The following is a 22,959-nucleotide window of genomic DNA, read 5'->3' as shown; positions in this document are numbered from 1 at the left end:
GCGCTCTCATCCACAACAAACTGCACAATTGCCCCTCTCTTCAAAACTCTTGCATTCACCTCCCTAACAACCCTATCCATAAACAAATTAAACAACCAGAGACATCATGCATCCCTGCCGCAAGCCAGCATTTAATTGGAGCCAATCACTTTCCTCTCTTCCTACTTGTTCACATGCCTGAAATCCTTGATAAAAACTTTTCACTGCTTCTAGCAACTTACCTCCTACACCATATACTCTTAAAATCTTCAACAGAGCAATGCTATCATATGCCTTCTCCAGATCCATAAATGCTACATAGAAATCCATTCGTTTTTCTAAGTATTTCTCACATACATTCTTCAAAGCAAACACCTGACCCACACATCCTCTACCACTTCTGAAACCACACTGCTCTTCCCCAGTCTGATGCTCTGTACATGCCCTCATCCTTTCAATCTACCATTCCATATAATTTCCCACGAATACTCAACAAACTTATACCTCTGTAATGTGAACACTCATCTTTATCCCCTTTGCCTTTGTACAACGGCACTATGCATGCATTCTGCCAATCTTAAGGCATGAACCATACATATATTGAATATCCTTACCAACCGGTCAACAACACAGTCACCCCCTTTTTTAAATTCCACTGCAATACCATCCAAACCCGCCGCCTTGCTGGTTTTCATCTTCTGCAAAGTTTTCATTACCTTTCCTCTGTTTACCAAACCATTCTCCCTGGTTTCGGTGCATTATACATGACAACTTGAGACTGAGTGTGAACGACTGTGGCCTTTGTTGTCTTTTCCTAGCGTTGCCTCGCACACATGCAAGGGGAGGGTGTTGTCATTTCATGTGTGGCGGGGTGGTGACAGGAATGAATAAAGGCAGCAAATATGAATTCTGTACATGTGTATATATGTATGTTTATGTATGTATACATTGGAATGTATAGGTATGTATATGTGTGTGTGTGTATATATACATGTGTGTGTGGGTAGGTTGGCCATTCTTTTGTCTGTTTCCTTGCGCTACCTTGTTAACACGGGAGACAGCAACAAAGTATAATAAATAAATAAATAGAATGCTTACCATGCATTCCTCACATGTCGCAGAAGGCGACTAAAGGGGATGGGTGCGGGGGGCTAGAAACCCTCCCCTCCTTGTATTTTAACTTTCTAAAAGGGGAAACAGAAGGAGTCATGCGAGGAGTGCTCATCCTCCTCGAAGGATCAGATTGGGGTGTCTAAACGTGCGTGAATGTAACCAAAATGAGAAAAAAGGAGAGATAGGTAGTATGTTTGAGGAAAGGAACCTGGATGTTTTGGCTCTGAGTGAAACAAAGCTTAAGGGTACAGGAGAAGAGTGGTTTGGGAATGTCTTGGGAGTAAAGTCAGGGGTTAGTGAGAGGACAAGAGCAAGGGAAGGGGTAGCACTACTCCTGAAACAGGGGTGGTGGGAGTATGTGATAGAGTGTAAGAAAGTAAACTCTAGATTGATATGGGTAAAACTAAAAGCGGATGGAGAGAGATGGGTGACTATTGATGCTATTGATGCACCTAGGGATGAGAAAAAAAAAGATCATAAGAGGCAAGTGTTTTGGGAGCAGCTGAGTGAGTGTGTTAGTAGTTTCAAAGCATGAGACCAGGTTATAGTGATGGGTGATTTGAATGCAAAGGTGAGTAATGTGGCAGTTGAGGGAATAATTGGTGTACATGGGGTGTTCAGTGTTGTAAATGGAAATGGTGAAGAGCTTGTAGATTTATGTGCTGAAAAAGGACTGGTGATTGGGAATACCTGGTTTAAAAAGAGATATACATAAGTATACGTATGTAAGTAGGAGAGATGGCAAGAGAGCGTTACTGGATTACGTGTTAATTGATAGGCACGTGAAAGAGAGACTTTTGGATGTTAATGTGCTGAGAGGTGCAAATGGAGGGATGTCTGATCATTCTCTTGTGGAGGTGAAGGTGAAGATTTGTAAAGGTTTTCAGAAAAGAAGGGAGAATGTTGGGGTGAAATGAGTGGTGAGAGTAAGTGAGCTTGGGAAGGAGACTTGTGTGAGGAAGTACCAGGAGAGACTGAGTACAGAATGGAAAAAGGTGAGAACAAAGGACATATGGGGAGTGGGGGAGGAATGTGATGTATTTAGGGAAGCAGTGATGGCTTGCGCAAAAGATGCTTGTGGCATGAGAAGCATGGGAGGTGGGCAGATTAGAAAGGGTAGTGAGTGGTGGGATGAAGAAGTAAGATTATTAGTGAAAGGAATTTGGATGATTTTTGCAGGGAAATAATGCAAATGAGTGGGTAATGTATAAAAGGAAGAGGCAGGAGGTCAAGAGAAAGGTGCAAGAGGTGAAAAAGATGGCAAATGAGAGTTGGGGTGAGAGAGTAGAATTAAATTTCAGGGAGAATAAAAAGATGTTCTGGAAGGAGGTAAATAAAGTGCGTAAGACAAGGGAACATATGGGAACATCAGTGAAGGGGGCTAATGGGAAGGTGATAGCAAGTACTGGTGATGTGAGGAGATGAGTGAGTATTTTGAAGGCTTGTTGAATGTGTTTGATGATAAAGTGGCAGATATAGGGCATTTTGGTCGTGGTGATGTGCTGAGTGAGAGGGTTAGGGAAAATGATTTGGTAAACAGAGAAGAGGTAGTAAAAGCTTTGCGGAAGATGAAAGCCAGCAAGGCAGCGGGTTTGGATGGTATTGAAGTGGAATTTATTAAAAAAGGGGGTGACTGTATTGGTCACTGGTTGGTAAGGTTATTTAATGTATGTATGACTCATGGTGAGATGGCTGAGGATTGGCCGAATGCTTGCATAGTGCCATTATACAAAGGCAAAGGGGATAAGAGAGAGTGCTCAAATTACAGAGGTATAAGTTTGTTGAGTATTCCTGGGAAATTATATGAGAGGGTATTGATTGAGAGGGTGAAGGCATGTATAGAGCATCAGATTGGGGAAAGCAGTGTGGTTCCAGAAGAGGTAGAGGATGTGTAGACTAGGTGGTTGCTTTGAAGAATGTATGCGAGAAATACTTAGAAAAACAAATGGATTTGTATGTAGCATTTATGGATCTGGAGAAGGTATATGATAGAGTTGATAGAGATGCTCTCGGGAAGGTATTAAGAATATATGGTGTGGGAGGCAAATTGTTAGAAGCAGTGAAAAGTTTTTATCAAGGATGTAAGGCATGTGTACGTGTAGAAAAAGAGGAAAGTGACTGGTTCTCAGTGAATGTTGGTTTGCGGCAGGGGTGCGTGATGTCTCCACAGTTGTTTAATTTGTTTATGGATGGGGGTGTTAGGGAGGTGAATGCAAGAACTTTGGAGAGAGGGGCAAGTATGCAGTTTGTTGTGGATGAGAGGACTCGGGAAGTGAGTTGGTCGTTGTTCACTGATGATACAGCACTGGTGAGAAACTGCAGAAGCTGGTGACTGAGTTTGGTAAAGTGTGTGAAAGAAGAAAGCTGAGAGTAAATGTGAATAAGAGCAAGGTTATTAGGTACAGTAATATTGAGGGACAAGTTAATTGGGAAGTAAGTTTGAATGGAGAGAAACTGGAGGACGTGAAGTGTTTAAGATATCTGGGAGTGGATTTGGCAGCGGATGGAACTATAGAAGTGGAAGTGAATCATAAGGTGAGGGAGGGGGCGAAAGTTCTGGGAGCGTTGAAAAATATGTGGAAGTCGAGACCGTTATCTTGGAAAACAAAAATGGGTATGTTTGAAGGAATAGTGGTTTGATTGAGTAAGTAATGAAAGGGTAAGAGAGATGTGTCGTAATAAAAAGTGTGGTTGAGAGAGCAGAAGAGGGTGTTTTGAAATGGTTTGGTCACAAGGAGAGAATGAGTGAGGAAAGGTTGACAAAGAGGATATATGTGTCAGAGGTGGAGGGAATGAGGAGAAGAGGGAGACCAAATTAGAGGTGGAAAGATGGAGTGAAAAAGATTTTGAGTGATCAGGGCCTGAACATGCAGGAGGGTGAAAGGCATGCAAGGAATAGAGTGAATTGGAATGATGTGGTATACTGGGGTCGACGTGCTGTCAGTGGATTGAACCAGGGCATGTGAAGCGTCTGGGGTAAACCATGGAAAGTTTTGTGGGGCCTAGATGTGGAAAGGGAGCTGCGGTTTTGGTGCATTATACATGACAGCAAGAGACTGAGTATGAACAAATGTGGCCCTTGTTGTCTTTTCCTAGTGCTACTTCACGCACATGCGGGGGGAGGGGGCTGTCATTTCATGTGTGGCGGGGTGTCGATGGGAATGAATGAGGGCAGACAGTATGAATTATGAACATGTGTTTATATGTATATGTCTGAGTGTGTATATACGTATACGTTGAGATGTATAGGTATGTATATGTGCATGTGTGGACATGTATGTATATACATGTGTATGTGGCTGGGTTGGGCTATTCTTTTGTCTGTTTCCTTGCGCTACCTCGCTAACGCGGGAGACAGCGACAAAGTATAACAATAATAATAATATATATATATTATCCTTAGGGATAGGGGAGAAAGAATACTTCCCACGTATTCCCTGCATGTCGCAGAAGGTGACTAAAAGGGGAAGGAGTGGGGGGCTAGAAATCCTCCCCTCTTGTTTTTCAATTTTCCAAAAGAGGAACAGAGAAGGGGGCCAAGTGAGGATACTCCCTCAAAGGCTCAGTCTTCTGTTCTTAATGCTACCTTGCTAATTCAGGAAATGGCGAACAGTATAAGTTTGTTGAGTATTCCTGGGAAATCATATGGGAGGGTGCTGATTGAGAGGGGCGAAGGCATGTATAGAGCATCAGACTGGGGAAGAGCAGTGTGGTTTTAGAAGTGGTAGAGGATGTGTGCATCAGGTGTTTGCTTTGAAGAATGTATGAGGAATACTTTGAAAAACAAATGGATTTGTATGTAGCATTTATGGATCTGGAGAAGGCATATGGTATGGTAGAGTTAATAGAGATGCTCTGTGGAAGGTATTAAGAGTATGTGGTGTGGGAGGTAAGTTGCTAGAAGCAGTGAAATGTTTTCATCGAGGATGTAAGGCATTTGCACGAGCAGGAAGAGAGGAAAGTGATTGGTTCCCAGTGAATGTCAGTTTGTGGCAGGGGTGCATTATGTCTCCATGGTTGTTTAATATGTTTATGGACGGGGTTGTTAGGGAGGTGAATGCAAGAGGTTTGGAGAGAGAGGGGCCAGTATACAGTCTTTTGTGGATGATACAGGGTTGGTGGCTGATTCGGGTGAGAAACTGCAGAAGCTGGTGACTGAGTTTGGTAAAGTGTGTGAAAGAAGAAAGCTGAGTAAATGTGAATAAGAGCAAGGTTATTAGGTTTAGTAGGGTTGAGGGACAAGTTCATTGGGAGGTAAGTTTGAATGGAGAAAAACTGGAGGAAGTGAAGTGTTTTAGATATCTGGGAGTGGATTTGGCAGTGGATGGAACCATGGAAGCAGAAGTGAGTCACAGGGTGGGGGAGGGGGCAAAGGTTCTGGGACCTTGAAGAATGTGTGGAAGGCCAGAACATTATCTCGGAGAGCAAAAATGGGTACGTTTGAAGGATTAGTGGTTTCAACAATGTGACATGGTTGCAAGGCATGAGCTATAGATAGGGTTGTGCGGAGGAGGGTGGATGTGTTGGAAATGAAATGTTTGAGGACAATATGTGGTGTGAAGTGGTTTGCTCGAGTAAGTAATGAAAGGGTAAGAGCGATGTGTGGTAATAAAGAGAGTGGGTTGAGAGAACAGAAGAGGGTGTATTGAAATGGTTTGGCCACATGGAGAGAATGAGTGAGGAAAGATTGACAAAAAGGATATATGTGTATGAGTTGGAGGGAAAGAGGAAAAGTGGAAGACCAAATTAGAGGTGGAAGGATGGAGTGAAAAAGATTTTGAGCAATCGGGGCTTGAACATACAGGAGGGTGAAAGATGTGCATGGGGTAGATTGAATTGGAACAATGTGGTATACCAGGGTTGACGTGCTGTCAATAGATTGAACCAGGGCATGTGAAGCATCTGGGGTAAACCATGGAAAGTTTTGTGGGGCCTGGATGTGGAAAGAGAGCTGTGGTTTCAGTGCGTTACACATGACAACTAGAGACTGAGTGTGAATGAATGTGACCTTGTTGTTTTTTCCTAGCGCTATCTCATGCACATGTGGGGGAAGGGGGATGCCATTTCATGAGTGGTCGTGTGGCGATGGGAATGGATGAAGGCAGCAAGTATGAATATGTACATGTGTATATATGTATATGTCTGTGTATTCATATTTATGTATACATTGAAATGTATAGGTATGTATATGTGCGTGTGTGGGCATTTATGTATATACATGTATATGTGGTGGGGTTAGGCCATTCTTTCATGTTTCTTTGCACTACCTCACTAATGTGGGAGACAGCCATGTGACCAAACCATTTCAATACACCATCTTCTGCTCTCTCAACCACACTCTTTTTATTACCACACAACTCTCTTACCCTTTCATTACTTACTCAATCAAACCACCTCACACCACATACTGTCCTCAGACATTTCATTTCTAACACATCCACCCTCCTCTGAACAACCCTATCTATACCCCATGCCTCGCAACCATATAACAGTGTTGGAACCACTATTCCTTCAAACATACCCAGTTTTGCTCTCCGAGATAATGTCCTCACCTTGCACACATTCTTCAATGCTCCCAGAACCTTCGCCCCCTCACCCACCCTGTGACTCACTTTCGCTTCCATGGATCCATCCACTGCTAAACCCACTCTCAGATATCTAAAACACCTCACTTCCTCCAGTTTTTCTCCATTCAAACTTACCTTCCAATTGACTTACCCCTTACTGTACCTAATAACCTTCCTCTTATTCACATTTACTCTCAGCTTTCTTCTTTCACACACTTTACCAAACTCAGTCACCAGCTTCTGCAGTTTCTCACCTGAATCAGCCACCAGTGCTGTATCATCAGCGAACAACAACTGACTCACTCCCTGAGCGCTCTCATCCACAACAAACTGCACACTTGCCCCTCTCTTCAAAACTCTTGCATTCACCTCCCTAACAACCCTATCCATAAACAAATTAAACAACCAGAGACATCATGCATCCCTGCCGCAAGCCAGCATTTAATTGGAGCCAATCACTTTCCTCTCTTCCTACTTGTTCACATGCCTTATATCCTTGATAAAAACTTTTCACTGCTTCTAGCAACTTACCTCCTACACCATATACTCTTAATATCTTCAACAGAGCAATGCTATCATATGCCTTCTCCAGATCCATAAATGCTACATAGAAATCCATTCGTTTTTCTAAGTATTTCTCACATACATTCTTCAAAGCAAACACCTGACCCACACATCCTCTTACCACTTCTGAAACCACACTGCTCTTCCCCAGTCTGATGCTCTGTACATGCCCTCATCCTTTCAATCTACCCTTCCATATAATTTCCCACGAATACTCAACAAACTTATACCTCTGTAATGTGAACACTCATCTTTATCCCCTTTGCCTTTGTACAACGGCACTATGCATGCATTCTGCCAATCTTAAGGCATGAACCATACATATATTGAATATCCTTACCAACCGGTCAACAACACAGTCACCCCCTTTTTTAATAAATTCCACTGCAATACCATCCAAACCCGCCGCCTTGCTGGTTTTCATCTTCTGCAAAGTTTTCATTACCTTTCCTCTGTTTACCAAACCATTCTCCCTTGTTTCGGTGCATTATACATGACAACTTGAGACTGAGTGTGAACGACTGTGGCCTTTGTTGTCTTTTCCTAGTGTTACCTCGCACACAAGCAAGGGGAGGGTGTTGTCATTTCATGTGTGGCGGGGTGGTGACAGGAATGAATAAAGGCAGCAAATATGAATTCTGTACATGTGTATATATGTATGTTTATGTATGTATACATTGGAATGTATAGGTATGTATATGTGTGTATGTGTATATATACATGTGTGTGTGGGTAGGTTGGGCCATTCTTTTGTCTGTTTCCTTGCGCTACCTTGTTAACACAGGAGACAGCAACAAAGTATAATAAATAAATAAATAGAATGCTTACCACGCATTCCTCACATGTCGTAGAAGGCGACTAAAGGGGATGGGTGCGGGGGGCTAGAAACCCTTCCCTCCTTGTATTTTAACTTTCTAAAAGGGGAAACAGAAGGAGTCATGCAAGGAGTGCTCATCCTCCTCGAAGGATCAGATTGGGGTGTCTAAATGTGTGTGAATGTAACCAAAATGAGAAAAAAGGAGAGATAGGTAGTATGTTTGAGGAAAGGAACCTGGATGTTTTGGCTCTGAGTGAAACAAAGCTTAAGGGTACAGGGGAAGAGTGGTTTGGGAATGTCTTGGGAGTAAAGTCAGGGGTGAGTGAGAGGACAAGAGCAAGGGAAGGAGTAGCACTACTCCTGAAACAGGGGTGGTGGGAGTATGTGATAGAGTGTAAGAAAGTAAACTCTAGATTGATATGGGTGAAACTAAAAGCGGATGGAGAGAGATGGGTGACTATTGATGCACCTAGGGATGAGAAAAAAAAAGATCATAAGAGGCAAGTGTTTTGGGAGCAGCTGAGTGAGTGTGTTAGTAGTTTCAAAGCATGAGACCAGGTTATAGTGATGGGTGATTTGAATGCAAAGGTGAGTAATGTGGCAGTTGAGGGAATAATTGGTGTACACGGGGTGTTCAGTGTTGTAAATGGAAATGGTGAAGAGCTTGTAGATTTATGTGCTGAAAAAGGACTGGTGATTGGGAATACCTGGTTTAAAAAGAGATATACATAAGTATACGTATGTAAGTAGGAGAGATGGCAAGAGAGCGTTACTGGATTACGTGTTAATTGATAGGCACGTGAAAGAGAGACTTTTGGATGTTAATGTGCTGAGAGGTGCAAATGGAGGGATGTCTGATCATTCTCTTGTGGAGGTGAAGGTGAAGATTTGTAAAGGTTTTCAGAAAAGAAAGGAGAATGTTGGGGTGAAGAGAGTGGTGAGAGTAAGTGAGCTTGGGAAGGAGACTTGTGTGAGGAAGTACCAGGAGAGACTGAGTACAGAATGGAAAAAGGTGAGAACAAAGGACATATGGGGAGTGGGGGAGGAATGTGATGTATTTAGGGAAGCAGTGATGGCTTACGCAAAAGATGCTTGTGGCATGAGAAGCATGGGAGGTGGGCAGATTAGAAAGGGTAGTGAGTGGTGGGATGAAGAAGTAAGATTATTAGTGAAAGGAATTTGGATGATTTTTGCAGGGAAATAATGCAAATGAGTGGGTAATGTATAAAAGGAAGAGGCAGGAGGTCAAGAGAAAGGTGCAAGAGGTGAAAAAGATGGCAAATGAGAGTTGGGGTGAGAGAGTAGAATTAAATTTCAGGGAGAATAAAAAGATGTTCTGGAAGGAGGTAAATAAAGTGCGTAAGACAAGGGAACATATGGGAACATCAGTGAAGGGGGCTAATGGGAAGGTGATAGCAAGTACTGGTGATGTGAGGAGATGAGTGAGTATTTTGAAGGCTTGTTGAATGTGTTTGATGATAAAGTGGCAGATATAAGGCATTTTGGTCGAGGTGATGTGCAGAGTGAGAGGGTTAGGGAAAATGATTTGGTAAACAGAGAAGAGGTAGTAAAAGCTTTGCGGAAGATGAAAGCCAGCAAGGCAGCGGGTTTGGATGGTATTGAAGTGGAATTTATTAAAAAAGGGGGTGACTGTATTGTTCACTGGTTGGTAAGGTTATTTAATGTATGTATGACTCATGGTGAGATGGCTGAGGATTGGCGGAATGCTTGCATAGTGCCATTATACAAAGGCAAAGGGGATAAGAGAGAGTGCTCAAATTACAGAGGTATAAGTTTGTTGAGTATTCCTGGGAAATTATATGAGAGGGTATTGATTGAGAGGGTGAAGGCATGTATAGAGCATCAGATTGGGGAAAGCAGAGTGGTTCCAGAAGAGGTAGAGGATGTGTAGACTAGGTGGTTGCTTTGAAGAATGTATGCGAGAAATACTTAGAAAAACAAATGGATTTGTATGTAGCATTTATGGATCTGGAGAAGGTATATGATAGAGTTGATAGAGATGCTCTCGGGAAGGTATTAAGAATATATGGTGTGGGAGGCAAATTGTTAGAAGCAGTGAAAAGTTTTTATCAAGGATGTAAGGCATGTGTACGTGTAGAAAGAGAGGAAAGTGACTGGTTCTCAGTGAATGTTGGTTTGCGGCAGGGGTGCGTGATGTCTCCACAGTTGTTTAATTTGTTTATGGATGGGGTTGTTAGGGAGGTGAATGCAAGAACTTTGGAGAGAGGGGCAAGTATGCAGTTTGTTGTGGATGAGAGGACTCGGGAAGTGAGTTGGTCGTTGTTCACTGATGATACAGCACTGGTGAGAAACTGCAGAAGCTGGTGACTGAGTTTGGTAAAGTGTGTGAAAGAAGAAAGCTGAGAGTAAATGTGAATAAGAGCAAGGTTATTAGGTACAGTAATATTGAGGGGCAAGTTAATTGGGAAGTAAGTTTGAATGGAGAGAAACTGGAGGACGTGAAGTGTTTAAGATATCTGGCAGTGGATTTGGCAGCGGATGGAACCATAGAAGTGGAAGTGAATCATAAGGTGAGGGAGGGGGCGAAAGTTCTGGGAGCGTTGAAAAATGTGTGGAAGTCGAGACCGTTATCTTGGAAAACAAAAATGGGTATGTTTGAAGGAATAGTGGTTTGATTGAGTAAGTAATGAAAGGGTAAGAGAGATGTGTCGTAATAAAAAGTGTGGTTGAGAGAGCAGAAGAGGGTGTTTTGAAATGGTTTGGTCACAAGGAGAGAAAGAGTGGGGAAAGGTTGACAAAGAGGATATATGTGTCAGAGGTGGAGGGAATGAGGAGAAGAGGGAGACCAAATTAGAGGTGGAAAGATGGAGTGAAAAAGATTTTGAGTGATCAGGGTCTGAACATGCAGGAGGGTGAAAGGCATGCAAGGAATAGAGTGAATTGGAATGATGTGGTATACTGGGGTCGACGTGCTGTCAGTGGATTGAACCAGGGCATGTGAAGCGTCTGGGGTAAACCATGGAAAGTTTTGTGGGGCCTAGATGTGGAAAGGGAGCTGCAGTTTTGGTGCATTATACATGACAGCAAGAGACTGAGTATGAACAAATGTGGCCCTTGTTGTCTTTTCCTAGTGCTACTTCACGCACATGCGGGGGGAGGGGGCTGTCATTTCATGTGTGGCGGGATGTCGATGGGAATGAATGAGGGCAGACAGTATGAATTATGAACATGTGTTTATATGTATATGTCTGAGTGTGTATATACGTACACGTTGAGATGTATAGGTATGTATATGTGCATGTGTGGACATGTATGTATATACATGTGTATGTGGCTGGGTTGGACTATTCTTTTGTCTGTTTCCTTGCGCTACCTCGCTAACGCGGGAGACAGCGACAAAGTATAACAATAATAATAATATATATATATTATCCTTAGGGATAGGGGAGAAAGAATACTTCCCACGTATTCCCTGCATGTCGCAGAAGGTGACTAAAAGGGGAAGGAGTGGGGGGCTAGAAATCCTCCCCTCTTGTTTTTCAATTTTCCAAAAGAGGAACAGAGAAGGGGGCCAAGTGAGGATACTCCCTCAAAGGCTCAGTCTTCTGTTCTTAATGCTACCTTGCTAATTCAGGAAATGGCGAACAGTATAAGTTTGTTGAGTATTCCTGGGAAATCATATGGGAGGGTGCTGATTGAGAGGGGCGAAGGCATGTATAGAGCATCAGACTGGGGAAGAGCAGTGTGGTTTTAGAAGTGGTAGAGAATGTGTGCATCAGGTGTTTGCTTTGAAGAATGTATGAGGAATACTTTGAAAAACAAAAGGATTTGTATGTAGCATTTATGGATCTGGAGAAGGCATATGGTATGGTAGAGTTAATAGAGATGCTCTGTGGAAGGTATTAAGAGTATGTGGTGTGGGAGGTAAGTTGCTAGAAGCAGTGAAATGTTTTCATCGAGGATGTAAGGCATTTGCACGAGCAGGAAGAGAGGAAAGTGATTGGTTCCCAGTGAATGTCAGTTTGTGGCAGGGGTGCATTATGTCTCCATGGTTGTTTAATATGTTTAAGGACGGGGTTGTTAGGGAGGTGAATGCAAGAGGTTTGGAGAGAGAGGGGCGAGTATACAGTCTTTTGTGGATGATACAGGGTTGGTGGCTGATTCGGGTGAGAAACTGCAGAAGCTGGTGACTGAGTTTGGTAAAGTGTGTGAAAGAAGAAAGTTGAGTAAATGTGAATAAGAGCAAGGTTATTAGGTTTAGTAGGGTTGAGGGACAAGTTCATTGGGAGGTAAGTTTGAATGGAGAAAAACTGGAGGAAGTGAAGTGTTTTAGATATCTGGGAGTGGATTTGGCAGTGGATGGAACCATGGAAGCAGAAGTGAGTCACAGGGTGGGGGAGGGGGCAAAGGTTCTGGGAGCGTTGAAGAATGTGTGGAAGAACAGAATATTATCTCGGAGAGCAAAAATGGGTACGTTTGAAGGATTAGTGGTTTCAACAATGTGACATGGTTGCAAGGCATGAGCTATAGATAGGGTTGTGCGGAGGAGGGTGGATGTGTTGGAAATGAAATGTTTGAGGACAATATGTGGTGTGAAGTGGTTTGATCGAGTAAGTAATGAAAGGGTAAGAGCGATGTGTGGTAATAAAGAGAGTGTGGTTGAGAGAACAGAAGAGGGTGTATTTAAATGGTTTGGCCACATGGAGAGAATGAGTGAGGAAAGATTGACAAAAAGGATATATGTGTATGAGTTGGAGGGAAAGAGGAAAAGTGGAAGACCAAATTAGAGGTGGAAGGATGGAGTGAAAAAGATTTTGAGCAATCGGGGCTTGAACATACAGGAGGGTGAAAGATGTGCATGGGGTAGATTGAATTGGAACAATGTGGTATACCAGGGTTGACGTGCTGTCAATAGATTGAACCAGGGCATGTGAAGCATCTGGGGTAAACCATGGAAAGTTTTGTGGGGCCTGGATGTGGAAAGAGAGCTGTGGTTTCAGTGCGTTACACATGACAACTAGAGACTGAGTGTGAATGAATGTGACCTTGTTGTTTTTTCCTAGCGCTATCTCATGCACATGTGGGGGAAGGGGGATGCCATTTCATGAGTGGTCGTGTGGCAATGGGAATGGATGAAGGCAGCAAGTATGAATATGTACATGTGTATATATGTATATGTCTGTGTATTCATATTTATGTATACATTGAAATGTATAGGTATGTATATGTGCGTGTGTGGGCATTTATGTATATACATGTATATGTGGTGGGGTTAGGCCATTCTTTCATGTTTCTTTGCACTACCTCACTAATGTGGGAGACAGCCCATAAACACCCATACATGCACTTAAACACACGCATGCACATCAACATATACATACACATGCACAGACATATACATATATACACATGTATGTATTCATACTTGCTGCCTTCATCCATTCCTGGAGCTAAGCCGCCCTACAGGAAACAGCATTGCCACCCCCTGCTTCATCAAGGTACCGAAAGGAAAACAAGACAAAAAAGCCACATTCATTCGTACTCAGTCTCTAGCTGTCATGGGCAATGGACTGAAACCACAGCTCCCTATCCACATCCAGGCCCCACAGATTTTTCCGTGTTTACCCCAAACATTTCACATGCACTGTTTCAGTCCAAACCATTTCAACACACCCTCTTCTGCTCTCTCAACCATACTTTTTATTTCCATACATCTCTCTTACCCTTTCATTACTTACTCGATCAAACCACATAGTAACCTCAAATATTTCATTTCCAACACATCAAACCTCCTCCGCACAACTCTATCTATAGCTCATGCCTCGCAACCATATAACACTGTTGGAACAACAGTTCCTTCAAACACCCATTTTTGCTCTACAAGATAATGTTCTCTCCTTTCATACATTCTTCATCACTCCCAGAACTCACTTCTTCTTCCATTGTTCCATTCGCTGCTAAGTCCACTCCCAGATGTCTATATCATTTCACCTCATCCAATTTTTCTCCAGTGAAATTTATATCCCAATTAACTTGTCCCTCAACCCTAATAAGCCTAACAACCTTGCTCTTATTCACATTTACTCTCAACTTTCTCCTTTCACACACTTTTCCAAACTCAGTCACAAACTTTTGCAGCTTCTCACTTACATCAGCTACCAGAGCTGTATCATTAATGAACAACAACTGACTCACTTCCCAGGCCCTCTCATCCACAACAGACTGCATACTTGCCCCTCTCTCCTAACCTCTTGCATTTACCTCCCTAACAACCCCATCCATTAACAAATTAAACAAACATGGGGACATCACACACCCCTGCTGCAGACAGACGTTCACTGGGCACCAATCACTCCTCTCTTTCTACTCATACACATGCCTTACATCCTTGGTGAAAACTTTTCACTGCTTCCAGCAACTTACCTTTCTTTTCTTTCAAACTATTTGCCATTTCCCGCGTTAGCAAGGTAGCGCTAAGAACAGAGGACTGGGCCTCTAAGGGAATATCCTCACCTGGCTCCCCTCTCTGCTCCTTACCTATCACACCATATACTCTTAAGGCCTTCCACAAAGCATGTCTATCAACCCTATCATATGCCTTCTCCAGATACATAAATGCTAAATATAAATCCATCTGTTTTTTTAAGTATTTCTCACATACATTCTTCAAAGCAAACACCTGATCCACACATCCTCTACCACTTTGGAAACCACACGGCTCTTCCCCAATCTGATGCTCTGTACATGCTTTCACCTTCTCAATCAATACACTTCCAGATAATTTCCCAGGAATACTCAACAAATGTAGGCTACAATAGTTTGAACACTCACCTTTATACCCTTTGCCTTTGTGCAATGGCACTACGCATGCATTCTGCTAATCCTCAGGCACTTCACCATGATCCATACATAAGTTGAATTTCCTTACCAACCAATCAACAACAGTCACCCCTTCTTAGTAAATTCTACTTCAATACCATCCAAAACTGCCACCGTGCCAGATTTCATCTTCCACAAATCTTTCATTACCTGTTCTCTCTTAACTAGATATGTGTGATAAAGAAATAAGAACTTCAAATTATGAGGACGATTACTGGTAGAGACTCTACGGTTAACTATTTCATCCCCTGAATTAACTGTAAACCCAAGAGCATTTCTAACATTTCTTGCAGACACAATGAAATGCCTACAATTGATGTGGATGTGGTAAATAATCAGACTGCAATCAACACAAATTAATATATTTCACTAATTTGTGGGATACACATGAAATGGTATTTTGTTGTGATATCATGAAAATATGTAAGGTAAGTACACACATACCTCAAATTACAATGATACTATATACTTTATTATCAAAAGAAAGCTTTTTTTTTTCCCCAAACTTAAAATATTGTTATGAACCTGCATGTTTGTAGTGTCTCTTATAGAAAGCTGGATGTTATAAGTAAGCCACATGGTGACTTCAGCCACTCCCTATGACTACCTGGGATCTCACACACCTCATGCCAGGTGGCCAAGTTAGCTGTCCATGTCGCAATCAGCTGTTAATTATTCTTCAGGTCACATTGTTAAGTGACCTGGGGTCAGCCACAAGGTCATGCCTGGGAAAGGTCGCCCAACCATCCTGATTGTGTCATCAGAGACACAGTATGAGGACCAGACCTTAGGCCTCCAGCCAATCATGTTGGGATGAGGGCATTACAATCAGTCTTCTGACCAATCCAGAGTAATTGTGGATTCTTACCCCTATTGCAGCTGAATGTGGCAGGTCAAGGCGGGGCAGGCCACTTCTGGCTGGCTGCCCCTCAAAATAAAGGCCTTGACAACAGTCCAGCCATGATTCCTTCATCAGTCATGTGCCCAGCATGTATGTATGTTTCCTTGTCTCAACCCTTAGCCCCTGTGGCCCTACATTGTAAGATGTTAGACTGTCATGTTAGCTCTGAGTGTAATAATGTATCATAACTTACTAGAAAATTGCCCAACAAACAAGTGTCTTGTATCATCTTTCTAAAGTCAACTTGTTATAACGCAGAAAGAGATCTGGTTTGAAATCTTACCTGGAATGTGGAATGGTGAATGTCGAGTGTTAGCAAAAATGTCTGTACTTGACTAAAGTGCTTTTGTTATATTGTACTCTTTATTTCTTGTATTATATGTAGATGTAACCCTGGGGTTTGTTTTCATCCCATAACATTAACATAGCAATATCCAGTGTGCTTAACAAATAAATTGATGAACCTGCTAGGATAGTAACAAATAATAAGCGTCCCTGCCAGGATAGGAGTCGTAACAATATGGCAAAAAATTTTTGCTTCTTCAAATTTGTCACGAGTTGGAGCAAAAGGTTGTCAGCCCATATAATGTATAGTGCCAAACTCTATAATGTCATAAGTCAAAAACATTGTAACTTGAGGCTCTGGATCATAAGTTTTTAGGATTTGCTTGGAAAGTTTGGCGAGTTGGTAAAGATCTACTGATGAGACTGTGATGCCCGATTACTTATTTGAAGTGCAGGGAAAAGTATCTAATGCACTTATCCTTTATTTGAATATGAGTATACTACCTACAGTACACAACAGTTGTCTATCATTTGAAGCAGGGCAGCCCTGGGCTTCAGGAGCCTCTGGAAAGAAGTCCTGGGTAACATCAACACTCCTTAGTAATAAGTCCTGGGTAACACAGACTCTTTCTTTGGAGGAGATCCTAGGGTAATGTTAGCATTCTTGACCATCACTAAAAAGGTGATGATCCAGTTTACCTAAATACAATCCAATAGGTAGATTGGAGGCAACTAGTAACAGTCTGAATGGGACAACTGGGTCTTGTATGGTTTGAACTCTGATGAACTTTTCCACGAGTTTTGAAAGGTGTTTTAAATTACCATAATGTTTCAGAAAGTCAATTACTTTGAAAAGTCAATTTTCTATCTATCTATCTATCTCTGACACCTGTTCCTACTGGAACTCCCTCAAAGGGGTGGTCATGGCAATAGAGTCTCCATAACTAAAGAACTCCAGTGCCGCTTCTTAGCCTTTAGTGCCTCAGCCTTAACAGGCCACTGGCAGAGAGCATGTCTAGTGCAGTGTTTGTAGAGGCTCCTACCTAATGTTTCTAATGGTTTCTTCTATCTAATACTCCCACCTGCTACTTCTACCTAATGCTCCTGCCTAAATGTTCCTATCTACTACTTCTATCTAATAATCTTACTATTTTGCCAAAAGGCAGGGCTAGCACATAGTGCTCACTGCGGGAAAATCTTAAGTTACAAAGTTACAAAAACTAAGCTGCTCGAGTTATATGTTGCCGAGTGTTACATATGACAAAGAGAGATTCTATGTTTGTGGCCAATGTCAGTAGTCTACACGTTGATTGGGCAGAAAGAAAAGACTGCTACGTAGGGTAAAGGAATGTAACTTGACAACAACTAAAGTGCAGGCTCACTAAGCAGATGTCACTACCCAGGCGGGTAGTACTGGTAATATACCTCCCTGGTTGTTATCTGCCTTGCAACTACCACCTACTTTGAAAGTTTCGGTAGATACTTGCAAATGCAGTGTACATATAGTTAACAGACTTCAATATATCAGAATTTAGCTTCCAACGACACACTGAAGCCCACCAGACTAAGTTTGGGTTCTAACAGAAATTTTCATGAAATTCCATTTCATCATAAATTTAGTCTAATAAGTTAAGGACCCAGGAGAGAGCTTAGGATGTAACAGAATAGTTCATTAGTTTCCAAACTCTGTCAGGAAAACATGTGACAGACTGTTACACATTACCTCTGTGTACTTTGCCTTTATCTTAATGACATACAAAATACTTTCAAGCATATACATAGTTTTACATTGATCTATAATAGTTTAATGCTGCAACGTTATTTTTTGTACATTTACATCTTCAAGATATAACAAGACCTACCTTGGTCACTGCCTGTTTTTTCAACGCAAAAACAATTCAGTGACCGTGTTCTCATGTAATTACAGTGTTTTTTTTTTGTGATAAAAAGACATAGTCTTTTTGTATCAATTCACAGGCAGATAAGAGTGCTATCAGTGTTAAATGTGCTGCGAGGTCTATGGTCAGGGAATAAACTCAAGATGTGTATGTGTACTTTGAGAAGTGGCTGCATGTACCTAATCAATCCCATGGAACTGGGAATGCAGTGAAGACAAAATATTTGAAGTAATCTGAAAATATGAAATATGACTGTCTTATGAATCCAATTCAAGTGTAACCATTAGTATCATTATACTTAACTGCTGTTTCCCACATCTGCGAGGTAATGCAAGGAAACAGATGAAGAATGGCCCAACCACCCACATACACATATATGCATAAACGCCCATACACGTACACATACATACATATACATTTCAATTTTGTTACGAACGTATGTGCGTGTGCCCACATGTTCGTGTATATAACCTGTGTGTGTGTCCTTGTGTATGGTGGTGTAATCCTGTTTTGAAGCCAGATGGCCATTTGTCCTTGAGCACCCGGACCCTTATCAGAGGCGTGAGATTAAGTTGTCAATCAGCTATGGGATATTTCACCACCGTAAGGGACATGTCATCGCTGCATGTTTAAACAAGAGGACAAAGGAAGGTGATCTACGCAGGATGTGCGATGGACCTTAGGACCCTCCAACCAGTATCAGCAGGGCGGACGCTCGTCTTTACTTGTAATAAATATCCATGACACCCACTGAGATTTGATTTTCTCTCTCTCTAGCCCAGCGAGGTAAGCAGTGTCTCTCCTGCTGTAAGCCTGTTATCCATGTGCAGTGCTATACAGGCCCTTAATTGTTTTGCCCATTATAATTGAGTATCATAGAATTATAACTCGTTATAAAAGGGTCTAAGTGTAATGTTATCGAACAAATTGTCATAAAGGAAAGAGATCTCCTGGTTTGAAATCTTACCTGGAATGTAGAATATTGAATGTTAAGTGTTAACAAAAGCGTTTGTAACCGATCAATTTGCTTGTCATTTTGTATTCTTATTCCTTGTATTATATGTAGATTTAACCCTGCCCTCCTCTGCACAATCCTATCTATAGCCCATGCCATTTCAAAACACCCTCTCCTGCTCTCTCAACCACACTCTTTCTATCACCTCACATCTCTCTTACTCTTTCATTACTCACTCGATCAAACAACCTCACACCACATATTGTCCTCAAATATTTTAATTTCCAAAATGTCTGCCCTCCTCTGCACAATCCTATCTATAACCCATGCCTCACAACCATAAAACATTGTCAGAACCACTATTCCTTCAAACATATCCATTTTTGCTCTCCAAGATAATGTTCTCGCCTTCCACACATTCTTCAATGCTCCCAGAACCTTCGCCCCCTCCCCACCCTGTGACTCACTTCCACTTCCATGGTTCTATCCGCTGTTAAGTTCACTCCCAGATATCTAAAACACTTCACCTCCTGTTTCTCTCCAATCAAACTTACCTCCCAATTAACTTGTCCCTCAACCCTGCTGAACCTTGCTCTTATTCACATTTACTCTCAACTTTCTTCTTTCACACACACTACCAAATTCAGTCATCAACCTCACCTGAACCAGCCACCAGCGCTGTATCATCAGCGAACAATAACTTCTAATTATATACATAAGAATTACCTCTTTAATAACATATGTATACTGACAGCTATTTGTTCATCAACTATGTATGTATGTAAATTGAGAGATGTTTGCCGCATTACTACCTTACCTCTCTTTACTAAACCATCATTCTCTTCCACTGTAATTGATGAACCATCATCCTAACTTAAGTCAGTGCTGTTGACCATTATGATCATAAAGGAATATACAATATTTTTTGCCACTGATGGCTGACAGCCATCATCCTTACCTTTACAGACAGTTTGATTATCACTATCCCTATCTTTGCTATTTGCTAAATCATCAAGCTTATGTTTCATGTCTGCTGCACTGCCTTACCTCTGAAACTTCCTAAAATGCCATCCTTAATTCTGCTGGCTAATCAACTACCATCTCTCCTCCATGTGAATGTCAAAAATTACAGAGATGTTTGCTGGCCATTAAACCTTACACTAATAGTTACTTGATTATGATCTTTACTTTTCAGAGAATGAACACAATTCTTACCATTAACAGTTGCTTGACCATTATCATTTTGTATAATGAGTTTTTGTTTATCTTACCTCTGATTGGTGCTAAAGCGGCATCCTTGGCTAAGGATGTCAGGTCTGATCCAGAATATCCATCAGTTAATGTAGCCAATGTGTCCATGTCTCGAGTACATAAGTCTGACTTCTGCTTAGCCATAAGCTTACTTATCAGTAATATGCATGTATTTTTATTTGGCAGAGATACATACACACGCTTGTTGAATCGCATATGTATACTGACAGCTATTTGTTCATCAACTATGTATGTATGTAAATTGAGAGATGTTTGCTGCATTACTACCTTACCTCTCTTTACTAAACCATCATTCTCTTCCACAGTAATTGATGAACCATCATCCTAACTTAAGTCAGTGCTGTTGACCATTATGATCATAAAGGAATATACAAAATTTTTTGCCACTGATGGCTGACAGCCATCATCCTTACCTTTACAGACAGTTTGATTATCACTATCCCTATCTTTGCTATTTGCTAAATCATCAAGCTTATGTTTCATGTCTGCTGCACTGCCTTACCTCTGAAACTTCCTAAAATGCCATCCTTAATTCGGCTGGCTAATCAACTACCATCTCTCCCCCATGTGAATGTCAAAAATTACAGAGATGTTTGCTGGCCATTGAACCTTACACTAATCATTACTTGATTATGATCTTTACTTTTCAGAGAATGAACACAATTCTTACCATTAACAGTTGCTTGACCATTATCATTTTGTATAATGAGTTTTTGTTTATCTTACCTCTGATTGGTGCTAAAGCGGCATCCTTGGCTAAGGATGTCAGGTCTGATCCAGAATATCCTTCGGTTAATGTAGCCAATGTGTCCATGTCTCGAGTACATAAGTCTGACTTCTGCTTAGCCATAAGCTTACTTATCAGTAATATGCGTGTATTTTTATTTGGCAGAGATACATACACACGCTTGTTGAATCGCCTGTAATTCAAAACTGGACGTAAAGAAATTGAAAAATATAACATCAAAAAATGTCAATTACAAAAATATTTAGAAATAGCATTGGGGTATGAAGATAATACACCTGGAGCCAATCCCTAGAAGGGCTTAAGGAGTCACCCCAACCCATGGTAGAACAAAACAACTTATATTTCCAGAAGTCAGAAATGAATGGGTGGTTTCAGAACATGGTGACAGGGTGATTCTTAAAGTATGTTACCGTTAGTGTAAAAATAGCACATTCACACCACAAAAACATAAGAGCTAGAATTTCTTGGTACTGGAAAATAATCTTAGTCTGAAAATGATTAGCAATGACAATGTAACTCATTGATGAAATCAACTGTTAATTTTCTCAGATGTATATTCATGTTGTACAATGCAATTTTTATGCAAATTCTGCTGCACAAAAATAAAGTTCATTCAAGAAAGTTACAATCTGTACAATGCACTATACATTACATTTTCTAGGAAGTATAAATCCACTCTTCCCAAAATATCTATATATCTAGTCCCTGCTTAATGGAGAAGTGTTCTTGGAAAACACAATTTGGTGGGGTCACTGGATAATGAATCCTATTTTACTTCAGGATTCCACAAATTAAGGGGCATTAAATTCCTGGGAGAGACTTCTCATCTTACTTTTCACACAAAACATGAATCAAATGTCAAAAAACACACTACTGTACATTATCAGTCAAAGTATTAAACCTTTAATGGAATGAGCCCTAAAAGTTTTGGGAGGTCTCCAGGAATAAGATTTATCAAAACACTACAAAATATTTTAGAATATTCAATATGGATCTGGGTTATTGTAAGGTGCCTGAGAATTGGCAGAATGCCTGTACAGTGCCACTGCATAAAGGCTAGGGGGATAAAGGGGAGTGTTCAAATTACAGAAGTTAAAGTTTGTCGAGTGTGCTTGGTAAGATGTATAGAAAGGAGGTGATTGCAAAAGTAGTTACATGCACAAAACATTAAACTTGGGAAGAACAAAGTGGGAGAGGTAGAGTTTTCTCATTGCATTAGAAATTGTATTTCTCTAAGTATTCAGTGATTTCAGTGTTTTCTATTACTGAACATTGTTGCTTACATAAAAAAGTAAGAGCAGTTTTAAATGTAATTTCTGTGTGTGGTTTCAAGTGAAGGCTCAAATCTGGGGAGTGGCTTAAAATAACAGTCCATGCTATTTCATATGAAATATCCCCAAAACTCATCCTGGAGCTTAAAATGGAGGGCAACTGATATTCAGGTAAACATTCAACATAGTTCCTACTTGATGATTTAACTTCATATACTCACATCATAAATTACTCTTACTTCTGGGGATAATGTATTTCAAACTGAACACTAGCTTTCCTGTCGTCTCATTACAACTGGTAAGCATAATTGCAACATCAGTGTATAACAGTGAGTGATTGGAAAGGTGTCACTAGTGGCTCCTCACATTCCAGTACAAGGAAAGCAAGACTACCAATGTGAAATCTGACGTGAGAGTTTTGTTCAGAATTTTTGAATTAGTTTGCCACATTGCCAGACACTTAAGGGGTAAAATCTATGGTCTAACTGTACATACTAAGAAGAGATATTAGGAACTCTAATTGGCACATAAAAGCTTTATTTACTTAACAGTGCACACAAACTGAGGCTTATGTGCACCAGATCCAATCTATGTAAACTGGAATGAAATCATAGGTTGGAGACCTTGCATGTGTCAGTTATGTGTATGTAAATAACATACAATAATTACAAAACATACATATTATACGAATACCACTATCACTTCTATCAAAACTAATTCAGGAGGAT

General features: G+C 41.1%; 1 protein-coding gene across 4 annotated transcripts in view; it reads right to left on the bottom strand.

Annotated features, from left to right (window-relative positions):
• The window catches only part of spas (spastin), a 444,303-nt gene that overhangs the window by 17,719 nt on the left and 403,625 nt on the right, over positions 1-22,959 (bottom strand). For all 4 annotated transcript variants that reach the window (XM_071664998.1, XM_071664997.1, XM_071664996.1 and 1 more), the window contains one exon: positions 20,939-21,132. In XM_071664998.1, the coding sequence (XP_071521099.1) occupies positions 20,939-21,132 (194 nt within the window). The remainder of the gene's footprint in view (positions 1-20,938; positions 21,133-22,959) is intronic.

This window comes from Panulirus ornatus, chromosome 9 (genome assembly GCF_036320965.1).
Source record: "Panulirus ornatus isolate Po-2019 chromosome 9, ASM3632096v1, whole genome shotgun sequence".
NCBI classification, from domain to species: Eukaryota; Metazoa; Arthropoda; class Malacostraca; order Decapoda; family Palinuridae; genus Panulirus; species Panulirus ornatus.
This window is presented reverse-complemented; position numbering and strand designations above follow the sequence as displayed.